The 15,124-nt window shown below is 38.3% G+C and overlaps 1 protein-coding gene across 5 annotated transcripts in view; it reads left to right on the forward strand.

Annotated features, from left to right (window-relative positions):
* The window catches only part of LOC136252567 (cyclic GMP-binding protein C-like), a 35,461-nt gene extending 20,545 nt beyond the window's left edge, over window positions 1-14,916 (forward strand). For all 5 annotated transcript variants that reach the window (XM_066045051.1, XM_066045053.1, XM_066045055.1 and 2 more), the window contains 5 exons: window positions 11,737-13,432; window positions 13,477-13,832; window positions 14,208-14,501; window positions 14,637-14,708; window positions 14,764-14,916. In XM_066045051.1, the coding sequence (XP_065901123.1) occupies window positions 11,737-13,432; window positions 13,477-13,832; window positions 14,208-14,501; window positions 14,637-14,680 (2,390 nt within the window). In that variant the 3' untranslated portion in view covers window positions 14,681-14,708; window positions 14,764-14,916. The remainder of the gene's footprint in view (window positions 1-11,736; window positions 13,433-13,476; window positions 13,833-14,207; window positions 14,502-14,636; window positions 14,709-14,763) is intronic.
* The last annotated feature ends 208 nt before the right edge of the window (window positions 14,917-15,124 follow it).

Genomic DNA, 15,124 nt, shown 5'->3' on the forward strand with positions numbered 1-15,124 from the left:
CGCAAAAGACTGTGCTGTTCTGTGGTGGTTGCATGTCTTCTCATATGGAGGTATGTATTTCTGTGAATGTGTCACTTTGGCAGCCTGAGCTACAGTACTTGGCCCCAAAGTGTGGAGACCAAAACATACTCTTGAAAAATAGTGTGGGGGCCATGCCCCCCCAGTAGTAGCATAGCGACCACTGAAACAATTGAGGCAGCTGCCTCGGCGGTAAAATGCTCAACAATTCAGGCTGAGCAGGCCTGAGTTTTGGCATCCCAAAGTTTCTACTCAAACATTACTAAACAACATAACTGTACCACACATGGCTGTAGTACTAAAACCCACGATGGCAAGGTCTGGCATTGGTTGGACCACTTTTCAGCTACTTGAATTTGTATGAAAAAGATCGAGATACTCTAATAGTGCAGACATTGTAATATACTCTAATAGAGCATTCAGTACAGATTATAGCCACAGTTCTTAATTGTTACACTGCTTGGTCTATATCATCTACATTGATGTTAACTGTCTTTACTTTTTAAAAGTTCCAATGAGTCAACCGCATGGCATTGCATTGAGCTAATTGATCATGCATATTATGCATGCATAAGCAATAAAAATAGCCTCCACATGCCACGTCAAAGCATATTATTTCAAAATTTTCCTTGAGGGAGCATGCACCCAGACTCCTTAGCTTGACTTGCTTTGCATTATATGCAGTTCAAAGAGATAATCTCTGACTTAAATATCACATCAGATCAATAAAATTATCTGACCACTCAAAATATCTAGTCAGTTTTTTTTTGTGTTGAATGCAATTAAACTAGTCTAATAATTGAAGCATGGTATACTGTAGCATTAACTAAGCTGGAGCATTACTTATGACATGTAGTCTTCTGAAACAGTTTCTTCCATCCGACCGGAGAGTCAACCAGCAAATGCTGTACCACCCATGCTTGAAAGTGTTTGTGAATCAGTTGAGTCAGAAGCAGACCCTCTCAATTAGGTCAGTGTATAAACTTTGCTTCACGGCCCCTCTCTCCAATTCCAATGCTCATGGTACATATCAAGACACACGGTAGTGTGTTGTGCGGCCCAAGTTGCCGACGTGCCACACCGTGAGTATATTTACAGGAAGAAAGTAAACGCGATTTTCACACCTTTGTAGCTCCGTGATTCCTTATCCGATTGAAACCAAAGTTGCTACAGAAGTGCCGGCTAGGTAGGGGAATCCACATTCCTAATTTGAAGAAAATCGCTCCAGCCATTTTCGAGATACGAGCGGCCAAAGTATGGGTTTTTTTTCTTCGTTTTTTTCTTCTTCTACTTCTTTTTGCACACTTTGCAAAATCCGCCATAAAATGCGAATTCGTGCTCCAATCGGGCTGAAATTTGGTACACTTAAAGGGCTCATTAAAGCGAATCTCAGTACCAAGTTTCGTAGGAATCCGATCAACATTCACGGAGTTATGACCAATTATTTGCGTAATATAAGGTCGAAGGTCTGTCACGCCCACAGGGTGAACCGCTTGAAGGAATGAGCTGAAAATTGCTATGCAGATGGAGTAACTATCGTAGGAGTGCCTTTTTGTGGTTTGAAAGGAATCCAGTTAAAGGCCATCGAGATATGACACAAAACCCAACCTGTGTCACAATTACACGATCGATTTTTATGAAAAAAAAAACTATTAGTTTTCACGCCTACCAGGCAAACCGCTTAGAGCAGTGAGCTGAAAATCGGTGTGTAGCTGGAATAATTATCATAGATATTCCTTGCAGTAGTACAGAAGAATCGGATTATAAACCACTGAGTTATGATTCCAAAGCCAACTACGTGTAGCATATGCGAGATCGAGATACTCTAATAGAACAGTCACTCTAATAGAGCATTCAGCTACGTATATAACTTACTCCATTACAGAATTATATGACATTGCAAATTATTCTGTAGGGAGTTCAGCTACAATCAGTTAATCTTATAGACAATTCAGCTACAAGCAAGTAACCCTGTAGAGAGTTCAGCTACAAATATGTTGCTGTAGAGATTCAGAACATTATAAGTCACACTGAAAAGAATTCAGCTATAAACAAGTCACCTTGTAGAGACAACAAGTCACTCTGTAGAGAATTCAGCTACAAGCAAGTCACTGCGTAAAGGGTTCAGCTACAAAATAGCTACCCAGCAGAGAGTTCATCTAGATCAGCTACAAACAAGTTACTTTATGCAATGTTCAGTTACAAGTAAGTCACTCTGTAGAGACTTCAGCTACAAACAAGTCACTCTGTAGTACAAACAAGTCACTGTGTAGCTGGAGAGTTCAGCAACCAATCAAAAAAACCACTCTGTAAAGAGTTCAGCTATACAAACATGTTATAACTCTATAGAGAAAGTTATAACTCTATAGAGAGATCAGCTAGAAACAATTAGTCATCCAGTAGAGAGATCAGCTACAAGTCATCACCTTATAGAGAGTTTAGTTACAAAGGAACCACCATGTAGAGAGTTCAGCTGCAAACATATCACCCTGTAGAGAGTGCAGCTATGAACAGATCACCCTGTAGAGAGTTCAGCTAGAAAAAGTCATCCTGTAGAGAGATCAGCTAGAAGGATCACCTTGTAGAGAGTTCAACTACAAACAAATCACTCTGCAGATCGTTCAGCTACAAACAAGTCACCCTATATAGAAAGATCAGCTAGAAGAAGTTACCTTGTACAGAGCTCATCTACAAAGAAACCATCATATAAAGAGTTCAGCTGCAAAGAAATAATCCTGTAGAAAGTTCAGCTACGAACAGATCACCCTGCAGAGAGATCAGCTAGAAACAAGTCACCCCATAGAGAGAGCAGCTACAAAGACACCATCCTGTAGAGAGTTCTACAAACAGATAACCCTATAGAGAGTTCAGCTACAAACAATTCACCCTGTAGAGAGAGCTCCTAGAAGATGGTACCTTGTAGATAGTTCAGCTACAAACAACAAACCACCCTGTAGAAAGATCAGCTAGAAGAAGTCACCTTGTAAAGAGTTAAGTTACAAACAAACCATTCTGTAAAGAGCTCAGCTGCAAACAAATCACCTGTACTGAATTCAGCTACAATTAAATCACCCTGTAGCTAGAAGGAGTTACCTTGTAGAGAGTTCTGTTACAAAGAAACCACCATGTAGAGATATCAGCTACAAACAAACCACCACGTACAGAGTTCAGCCAGACGAAGTTACCTTGTAGAGAGTTCAGCTACCAAGAAACCATTCTTTAAAGAGCTCAGCTGCAAACAAATCACCTATATACAGAATTCAGCTACAAACAAATCACCCTGTAGAGAGATCAGCTAGAAGAAGTTATCTTGTAGATAGTTCAGCTACAAATAAATCTCCCTGTAGAGAGATTAGCTAGAAGATGTTACCTTGTAGATAGTTCATCTACCAACAAATCACCCTGTAGAAAGATCAGCTAGAAGAAGTCACCTTGTAGAGAGTTCAGCTACACACAAACCACCATGTAGAGAGTTCAGCTAGAAGAAGTTACCTTGTATTAGGGAGTTCAGCTACAAAGAAACCATTATGTAGAGAGTTCAGCTGCAAACAAATCACCTGTAGAGAGTTCAGCTACGAACAAATCTCCCTGTAGAGAGATCAGCTAGAAGAAGTTATCTTGTAGATGGTTCAGCTACAAACAAATCTCCCTGTAGAGTGATCAGCTAGAAGAAGTTTCCTTGTAGAGAGTTCAGCTACAAACAAATCACCCTGTAGAAAGATCAGCTAGAAGAAATCACCTTGTAGAGAGTTTAGTTACAACTAAACCACCATGTAGAGAGTTCAGCTATAAACTATACCTTGTACAGACATCAGCTAGAAGAAGTTACCTTGTAGAGAGTTCAGCTACAAAAAAACCATTCTGTAAAGAACTCAGCTGCAAACAAATCACCTGTACAAAATTCAGGTACAAACAAATAACCCTGTAGAAAGATCAGCTAGAAGAAGTTACCTTGTAGAGAGTTCAGTTACAAAGAAAACACCATGTAGAGAATTCAGCTACAAACAAATCACCCTGTAGAGAGATGAGCTAGAGGAAATTACCTTGTAGAGAGTTCAGCTACAAAGAAACCACCATGTAGAGAGTTCAGCTGCAAAGAAATCACCCTGTAGAAAATTCAGCCACAAACAGATTGCCCTGTAGAAAGATCAGTTAGAAGAAGTTACCTTGTAGAGAGTTCAGCTACAAAGAAACCATTCTGTAAAGAGCTCAGCTGCAAACAAATCACCCGTACAGAATTTAGCTACAAACAAATCACCCTGTAGAGAGTTCAGCTAGAAGAAATTACCTTGTAGAGAGTTCAGCTACAAACAATTCACCCTGTAGAGAGAGCAGCTAGAAGATGTCACCTTGTAGAGTGTTCAGTTACAAAGAAACCACCATGGAGAGTTCTGTAATAAATATATATATTATATACATAATTTGTACATTTACTGATAAAACCAGAAATATTTAAAGTACATCTGCTTCATCTTTTCTTCTTCCTGTGGTAAAGAAAAAAAGATAGGTTTAAAAAGTCCCAAAGATACAAATACAAAAAGAAGTGAAATCTAATCCAAAACAGCCAAGCTGTAAAAAAAGAGTGCGGCCCTCAAAAAGGCTATGGTGAAAAAAGATGTAAAATCCAAGGTGGCGGCCAAGAAATGGCTGTGATGGTAGGTTAATGGTAAAAATTTTAATAACGACAATTCAGATGAATTTGGTGCCGCTTGGTCTTGGCACAAAATTCACCTGAATTGTTGTTATTAAAATTTTTACCATTAACCTACCATCACAGCCATTTCTTGGCCGCCACCTTGGATTTTACATCTTTTTTCATCATAGCCTTTTTGAGGGCCGCACTCTTTTTTTACAGCTTGGCTGTTTTGGATTAGATACATATCAACATGATGACTTTAGCAATGCTCGTGAGTGTAGTGATGAGAATGTTACTTTACATATAATGGAATTCACCATTGTTCAGTACACTGTATACAACAGATACCATATGTGTTATAACAGTAGCACAATCATTAGTGGCATACTATTGAGACACAACCAAGACTACTGTTTGGTAAAATTGATTTCAATAGAGAAATTAAGATCAAGTTATTCTAATAAATTATTTGTGTGTGCCTTAATTGCCTTTAATATTTTCTGGCTACGCCCTTGCTCATTTAAATATTGTTCCAATTATATTCTCACTGCGAAATTCTGCTGAGCATAGACATTAGTTATACAAATAAAAGGTGTGTGGTGGTCCTAGGATCAAGGGAGTTCCATACAGGAATCGATTTATAATATCACTGTATGGGAGTGCTAAACTCTTTTCCAAAATTCCAGTATATGTATAGCTACAGTGATCACATATTTGTTATACAATTCTTACCATGGTAGTTTTTGTGAATACTGTAAAAAAAGTAACACTGTATATGTGTGTTGAGCCTGATTGAACATAGTAGAAGCATAGCATCTGGGGCTGTATCCCCAGATGCTATATTCTCATTAGTTGTAAGTAGTGGCCACAAAGAATTTGCGTGATATATATTCCCAAGCCCTAGGGCAAACATTGGAAGGATTTATAGTTGAATTGTGGTACTGAGTTAATTTGTATATGATAACCGTCTCAGAGTTGTTAATGCCTACAAGATAAACTAGTAATGGAAAGATGCTGAAAATGGTTACGTGGATAGGTTATCCTTTATAGTTTGGTACAGGTGGAAGTACTAGCTACAGAGTTATGACAAGAAACAACAACAAAGCATGGGTTGCTATCACATGATCAAGATTTGGAAAAGATGATTGAACATAGCAGAACCTTGCTGATATTGTGGTGTTACTAATCATTACAACAAGTTTGATACTGAAGTTTGATTGGCTGAAAACGTGGTCTCTAAATCTCATAGTACCATGCTCATGTCCAAATAGAGACCACGTTCTGAGGTGATACGAAACACGGCAATTACATGCCTGTAACATTGATAATGCATGGGCATTTAAATGGCTAATAATAGCTGTACTGAATTAGAAGGAGGTGTAATGGGCTTGTTTGTACTAATAAACACTACATTTCTTGTTTACACTGTTAAGTCCTTGCAGTCCAATTAGTTGTGCTTTGAAACATAGTATGTGCCTGTAACATTGGCAATGCATGGGCACTTAAATAGGTAGCAACAATATCCATGCTGAATTAGAGACAGCTTGTTTCTAGTAATTGACGATACATTTTTCATTTACAAGCAGCTGTCATCTCAAGGTACAATAACGAGTTATAATCTAAATAAGTTAGATGTCAACAACCAATGGGTTCTATGGGATTTAGAAAACCCTCAGGCCCATAGACTATCCACACAGTGAAAAATGCAACCCTATATCCTCTTTTTCAATGTTTACTTGATTTCTATATATTTCTAAAGAAGACAAGTGAGTAAAAGCAAAGCTGGCTGTGAGGCTTTACATGTGAAAAAGAAATAATATTTGTACTAAAACAACCAAGATGCGAAAAAGATGCTGTCTCTGACAAGTTACTATAGAGATTTAATTTACCGAATTCTTTTACACAAATAAATGCCTTCAACCGCTACTGGTTCATATTCAACTAGTAGTTTTTAAAAAATGTTAATTTTAAAATGAAGTAGATATCCAAGCAATAAAAAGTATTGAAACAAGAGATGAATGACAGTATTACAGCATACGTAGCTCAGTGGGAAATCCCTACTTTGACATAATTATATTACAATGCCAAAGTGGGGACTTTCCACCGATCTATCTGTAATACCATCATTCGTTTCCTTATTTCACTCATTTTTATTGCATAGTTCCCTACTTCATTTCAAATTAACAGTTTTTTTAAAAAAGCTAGTTTGTTTCCTGTTTTGTTGTAGCACAGCTAGATGTGACTGTTCTATTAGAATATTGTAGATGACTGTTGTATTAGAGTATTGGGGTATCTTGAGTCAGCCAAGGGGCGTGCAGCTAGTTAGACCGAGGTAATCTTGTTCAGTACTGTTATAAGTAAATAGCTAGATTGCTAAGAGGTGTAGTCTCTACTCTATCCACCTAGATCTTTATTTGATGGGTGTGGTCGTGAACCTATCGCGAACCCAATCATGAAGTTGCAGTATCTAGCTAGTACACGTGTACCTCTTATAGTAGCGCCAGGACTGAAGCGCTTCTAAAATCCAGCTCTGAAATAATTCTAAATATGCTGCTGAAAGAAAGTGTTGATATGGAAAATTAACACCTTACTATGGTTTCGTTGGATGAAGAAGAAGGCAAACAGTCTGATTGAAGATAAAAGAAAAGACAAGGCGTAGAGGGCCTACACTTGTCAAAACCCCAAAAGGCACATCCCATCAGTGAATTTGTTATTTGTAGCATAAAATGGGGGCTATGCACTGCTTCAATTGGCATCTAGCCTTGTGACTGTGGTCAGGCAGGCAGGCAGGCAGTCAGGCAGTGAGACAAAATTTGAGTTTTGGCGATTTTTCAAAATTCTATATCCGGCCACCAGTAAATGCTTTGTTATATTTAATGCTGTATTATATCAAACAGTATGGTTGTACTGTTTAAGTAGGGATTGCAGTGAAACTTTTGCACGCTGCCCAAAATTCTGCCTTTAAAAATCACCCTAGAGACATTTTATGTGACCAAAATCACCTTTACGAAATAGTACTAGCCCATGTAATACACAAGTACACAAAAAATTTCAACTAGAGTAGGGACCATAGCACATCCAAAGAAAGCACTGAAACAAGTTGGAGTAGTCCATGATATTAAACCACAGTAAAACAATAAGAAGTGTTATATCCATACTGTGCATTTCCGTAATGGTATCTTGAGCACAGTAGGGATGTAACACTTCTTATTGTTTTACTGTGATTTAATATCATGGGCTACTCCAGCTTGTTTCAGTACTTTTTATCTATGTGCTAAGGTCCCTACTCTAGTTGAAAATGCCAATTTTTTTTGTGTACTTGTTTGTTAACTTTTTTGTAAATAATTTTATTATGACTGGTGAACCCACGCTTACCGCATCTGAAATGGTGCCGCGCACTCTGTCTTTATCAATTATTGTCTGAAAGTGAAGTATCCATTACGCTTCATTGTCAGCTATGTTCAACCTGTTACACAGCATTTCGAATCAAGAACTGTTCGAAAGGCACCTCTACAATCCACACATACCAAAAGAAAGAAATAGTGCCACGCGCCCCAATTATATTAATCATTGTCTGAAAAGTGAAGTGTCCATTACACTTTGCTGTCGGTTATGTTCAACCCGGCCGTTACACAGCAGTATGAATCAAGAACTGTTTGAAAAGCACCTCTGCAATCATAATAGCCACTATGAAAATACAGACGATTTCTGTTTCGAAGGGAAGCCATCACGTGCTACCACCAAATCGACACCTTTTGCTGTCAGCAAAGATGAATGGCACACAAAGGAGGAGACTGGTAAGCCCATGAAGAATGTATTGTATGTACTGCGGTATGCCAAAAGGCACCTCTTGGGCCAAAGCGACGTCGAACAGTGAAAAAATCAAGCCCGTAGCCTTAGCCGTTATCGAGTTACGCTTGTCTGGAGGCATCAGTCAGTTACTCAGTCAGTCAGTCAGTCAGTCACTAGAAAATTTAGTTGAATAAAAATTTTTTTAAATTCCGTAGCAACTTGTTGAAAGCATTTCGGGTCAATCTGAGAGCTTGTTTGGGCTTAGTTTTACCTAACCAATAGTGCCTTATGGTCATCTGGGAAAATTGAGGCTGGTTTTTGGGTGATGTTATTTCGTGGGCCGCGCCTACTCCTTTGTGGTCCCTATTATACAGTTACTATTGTACTGTATGATAAAACAGCATCAAATGCAACAAAACACTTACAGGTGGCTGGATATAATTTTTTTTAAATCGCCAAAACTCGAATTTTAGCCTCACTGCCTCACTCACTGACCACAGTTGCAAGGCTAGAGGCCAAACGAAGCAGTGCATGGACACTTTTTTATCCCACAATAACAAACTCACCAGTGGGATGTGCCTTTTAGGGTTCCGACAAGTGTAGGTCCTCTGCGCCTTGTCTCTTCTTTCATCTTCAGTCAGGATGCTTGTCTTCTTCTTCATACAACGAAACCATATCGAGGAATTAATTTTCCGTATCAACACTTTCTTTAAACAGCATAATAGACGCCACAAGATTATTTAAGGCGCTTTGACTATGCTACTGTACTGAGGTACTGGTACTAGATAGCTACCTGTATCTTCACAATAGGTCACAAGATAACGCCCATTCTTTATTGTACGCATTATCGATCTATCGATTGAAACCATGATGACACACCCCTTGTACGCTAGATGATGAATAGCTAGTCAGTGACCACACACCTTCAAGTTGGAAGGCTGGTTCTAATAATCGATTGAAATCACGATGACCACACCACTTTTGGACAAGTGCACATCTTTGCAGAATGACTCAAGATACTCTAATACAGCAGTTACACTAATAGAACAGTCACATGTTTATAGCTAGCTGTATGCTTTAACAAAAATTAAACATATTAGTATACTAAAAATAATAAATTTAAAAATGAAGCAGGGATCCAAGCGATAAAAAGTAGTGAAACAAGAGATGAACAATAGTAGCTATTACAACATAACTCAGTGGGAAATCCCTACTTTGGCATTGGACAAAAAATAATTGCTATACCATAATTTTCTACCGAGCTAGCTGTAATAGCTACTATCGTTCATCTCTTGTTTCACTACTTTTTACTGCTTGGATCCCTACTTCATTTTTTAATTTATAATTTTTAATATACTATATTATATGGACTAGTACTATTCCATAAAGGTGATTTTTGACATGCAAGATGTCTCTAGGTTGATTTTTAAAAGCGGAATATTGGGTGGCGTGCAAAATGTTTGGGATGATCCTTGTAACATTTGATATCTTCACTGTCTCATTTCACTTATTTTTTGCCTACTGCTGCAGATTGAATATATGTGACCCAGTCTGAGTAAACAGGTCTTATTGCTCATGTCAGCAGATTTGATTTTTCACCCAGGACACAAAGCTACATGAATAAACTATCTAATTCCACAATCAAAATCAGCTAGACTTGAGTGGTCTGGTTTTGCTGGCTGCTTTTCCCAAGCCCAGTGGCAATCTGTACATGTGGTTTGGGGGCTTAATGGAGCTCTGGTCAGCCTGGGGATGACTATATGTGGTGGTACAGCTCTGTGGTGTTGAATAAGTACCTCTGCTGTGCATTTCCTTTTATTTTAGCCAATTTTGAGACCTCAATGACCCAAAGCTTGTCCTAATTCATCCCTACACCTTCCTTTTCAATTTTTAACACCACCTTCTAGCCCTTCCATCTCCCACCAGTTTTGCAACTTGCTTGATACAGTCAACCTTGATTTTAAAACTATCTGAAATGGCGGGAAACTTAGTTGTTGGCTACTTGCATAGTGAATGCTCTGGAGGGTAAGAATTGGTATAAAATGTGTGAAAATTTGGCCCACATAGCTTCAACCATTGGCAAGCTACAACACACTAAATACTTAAAACTGGCATTACTTGATACCTTTAAATAGTCTATACAACCGGTTTTCCCAGACTGGGTCACATATGAAGCATGGATCCACCTTTTTTCTCCTTTTGTAAGTGCAGTGGTGGCTTCATGCTAGCTATCATGTGACTGTTCACGTGAACAATTTTGTAGTGAGTAGTGTAAGGATTGCTTCTTGTACTGTTCTTCATCTGAAAACGAAATGCCATAGCAAAATATTTAGGCTATATGATATGCAACATCTTGACAGTGCAGTGGAACCTGTCTAACCCAGTGACCTTCAGACCAAAATTTCTTGGCCTCAATATGAAGGTGGCTGCATTAGACGAGTGAATAAGTTGTAAACTTATCATTTGGGAGATTTATAGTTGGCTTTTATAGAGAGGTAGCCTTTCTGTACAGGTGGTCGCTAAGGCTGATTCCACTGTATTAATGACTTGTAGACAGTGTTATTGATTGCTCCATATGCAAAACTTACAGAGAATAATAAGAACAGTACAAGTAGGTAGGAATCACCCCAAGGTATTCGCCATAATGCTGCCTCTAAAAAAACCCTAGAAATGTCTTAAGAGTCTCAGTGTATCTAAAGGCAAATAGCATTAAACCTACAAAAAAGCCATGTGGCTAATATGCAGCGAAATCAAACATTTGGTCAACAGTATCAGGCCATCACCAATAAACCGCTTATTCTTGCCTAACCAAGTCCTTCACAAGGCCAGAAACTGCCATTCAAGATCGCCATATCACCCAGAAAAGATGTCTCTTAAAACCCGTTAAAGTAATACTGAGTGTTAAAACTAGTAATCTATCCGCTGGTGGTGTTAGTTTGATTTGCTTGATATGCAATTTAGATTGGTTTTGTAAAATCTGTTCACAAATACGTACATACCTCTTATTGGTAGCACGGTGAAAAATAGAGCATGCCATATAGTCTAGTCTGCATACCACTTGAGATACTCTAATAATTAGTCACTACAACAGCCATGTTCGATATTCTAATACAGAATAGTCACACATGTATATCATAGCTTGCCTATAAAAAATCTAAACAAATCAGTGAATTTAATTATTAAAGGTTAAATAATACCATCATTCATATTATCTTGTTTCACTACTTTTTATCACTTGGATCCCTAAATTATAGCATATTTTTTAAAATTTACACTGGTATCTATTACAGAAAAAATGATGGAGTTAGCATACCAGTTGGCTCTAAGACAAGGGACAGCATTCCCTAGAGACTTGGCAGTGTTACTAATAGGGACGGAGAACACCGGCAAGACTTCTCTAATTTCTACTTTCCTTGGTGAACAGTTTGTAGAAAAACGGCCAGCAACAGATGGTGCTGAAACCCAAATTTGTAAAGTATATGCCAAAGGTTGGAAAAGAATTACTCTATCAGATAAAAATTCCCACCTTTATGGTCAATTTATCCATGAAATTCGAAAAAATGCAAATGAAATGTTGGAATCAAAATTACAGCCTACTCTTGGAGCTCCACTAAAGCCTAAGCCTACCAATTCCAGCAACTCATTATTTTCTGAATCCTCTGATGCATCACCTTCTGCCATATCTTCTGCTACTGCAATACCTTCTACCAATTCTGGTACTCCTAAGGTTGCTTTGCCAACATTAAATACACAAGATTTAGAAGCAGTTTCCAGCCATGCAGTTCAATATGATCTTGACAGCATTAATGTTGTGGCATGGGATTACGCTGGCCAGGTCATATTTCACAACACCCACTCTGTTTTTATGTCAGAAAATGGAGTACCAATCATCACATTTAATGCCTCTATGAAGTTAGATGATGAGATTAAGCCACGTGAAGGGTCCCCTCTTCCTCCAGAATGCCACACTAATATATCAAGCTTACATTACTGGCTTCATACCATTACCTCAATGCGTCCAGTGGTTGATCCTCCACAAGGACCAATGGCATTGTTGGCTGGTACTCACATCGATTTACTTCACTGTGACATCAAGGAGGCTCGCAAGTTGGCACAGGAGAAAATACTGCCACAGCTTGAAAGAGAGTTACGTAATAAACCATATCTTAAACAGTTGATAGGAAAAGAAAATGGTATAATGGCCTACTTGGAAAAATATTGCTTTTTTGTCAGTAACAAGATTCCAGATGAAGAAATAGAACGCTTAAAATCCACTGTTGTTAGCGTTGCCCCCTCCCTTAAAAAGAAAGAACCTGTTGTTTACCTTAAAATTGAGCAGAATCTATTGTTACACAAAGTTCAGGTAATATCACGATTAGATTTACTGGACATAGCCATAAATTGTGGGTTCCCTGTATCTGAACATAGTATGGAATTTGAAGGGCTGCTAAGTTACCTTCACAACAAGAGAGTTATCCTGTACTTTAGCAAGATCCCATCACTTAGAAATCTTGTAATCCTCTCTCCCCACTGGTTGGCCAAACTGTTCAGCTATGTGATCACTGCTCACACTTATGCCACTGGTGGTATCCATGACAAGGCTTGGGAACGGCTTACTAACTATGGTATTCTTGGTGGAAATCTGTTTGGCCACATGGTACAGAAATTTCTTTCTGACTACCCCAGTGCTGTGAGGATCACCAAAGATCAGGTGCTGGCTATTTTACTTTGTTTCCACTTGGTAGCTCGAGTCACTGCTACTACTTGGTTTACTGAGGAACGCGTACCACCACCAGACAACTTTGGTGACACTTTCATAGTTCCTTCCTTTGTGCATCATGATGATGGGAGAAACCCTCCACACACAAAACAAGAAAAGATTATATTTTACCGTTTTGAAGGAGGCTTTGTTCCTACTAACCTTCTGAATCAGCTAATAGTGGAATGTGTTCGTCGCAATGAGACAGTGGGTAGTCGACTACTATGGTAAGTATTACATACATCATCAAGTTGTTATGTGGCTGTTGTAGGATGAGACATAGCAAGGTGGGGCTACGATTAGGTGCTAGTCAGAAATATTATGTCAGTCGATATGAAGATGGACAAACACAAGGTGTCCAGTTGACAATCACTACAGTCGGGGATGATGTTAATAGTTTGCAAGAAAGATGGGGGTTGATCCAGTTTGTTGATCAGCAACTGAATAAGATCATGGAGGTGTTTATGCCAGCTGAGAAGAAGCCATTTAAATACATTCCCTGCTCTCATTGTACCATCATTCACATCCTCTTTGACATGATTGGTACACCAATTTGTTGCCCATTCAAAGAAGATAAGGAGGTACCTGCTAATTATTATACTGATTTGTTGCCAGCTGATAAATCAAGTGAGTTGATTATCTTACCCATCTTACCCAAAAGCTTCCTGTTATAATGAAGCGTGTATATTGTCTCAAATTGCAATTTACAGAACCTGTAGTTGTTGTAATGTGCCTACGTATGCACTTAGGGGTCGTCCATTATTTTCAGCCTTTACGCAAGAGTACAAAGGGTACGCTAGGGGGTAGGGGGTTAAATCACACGTACGTTTATAAAATGATGAATAATCATTGTGTATATACTGTACATAGTATCAACATTTATACAGTATGCTTTGTGAAGGAGGGAGGGGGTTAGAAAAAAGAGTACTCTTTGTATGCTTGCATAAAGACTGAAAATTATGGATGGTCCCTTAGTAAATTATATGCTCTGTTTGTACTCAGATTACTATGGTGACTGCTTCACTGCTCTTGATAAGATCAGAGAGCAATATGATGTGATGGCAAATAGTCCAGTTAATAAACTGCTCCCAAGTCTTTATGCTAAGAGGGTAATCACCCTTGATGACAAGAAAATAATGGAGGCCAAACCACTACAGAAGGACAGGATGATGTACCTCCTCGATGACGTGTTGATACGTAGTTTGAATATTGGCTATGGCTCCAAGTACAATGGATTCCTTAAAGTGCTAGAGGAAAGTGATGATGATGTACTGGATGACTTAACTAGGACACTTGGTGAGTTTAATACTTGTAAGGCAAAGTAAGCTATGGGTCCAGGGATTGTTCTTTTTGGACAGTGACAATAACTATCCAATAGTAATAGGTGTATTTCTATGGTATTCCTTTTTGTTTGATGTTTTGTTGCTATAGCTCCTCCAGTACTGATAATCAACAAGGATAATAAAAGCAAGTAATAAATGTTTGAGTTTACTCAATAATAAGGTATGGATGTATCATTACCATCAAGCTGTCTTCACTGATATCTCATATATTGTAGGAATTACAGCAGAGAACAATGTTTATGGTTACTCAATAACTTTAGGTACAATATAGTAATGTCTTTAACTGTTCACATATAACTAGTATGGATCTTTTAAATAATATACTTGTGTTGTCTGCATAATTTATATGACTACTATATCATGGTGAATCAGCACAAAATACATAGCTACATCCTCAATGACATGTAGATATTTTGATTATTAGTAGGGATATTTCCTCAATGCTAAAATGTAACTGTAGCTCAAAGCTACTACAATTGTGACTGAGTACCTGACATCAGATGTGTAATATTCATAACACAAAACCCATTAACATTTTACTGGTCTACTAGCTAGTCAGATTGCTTCCCATTTTCC

Source organism: Dysidea avara, chromosome 4 (genome assembly GCF_963678975.1).
Source record: "Dysidea avara chromosome 4, odDysAvar1.4, whole genome shotgun sequence".
Lineage (NCBI taxonomy): Eukaryota > Metazoa > Porifera > Demospongiae > Dictyoceratida > Dysideidae > Dysidea > Dysidea avara.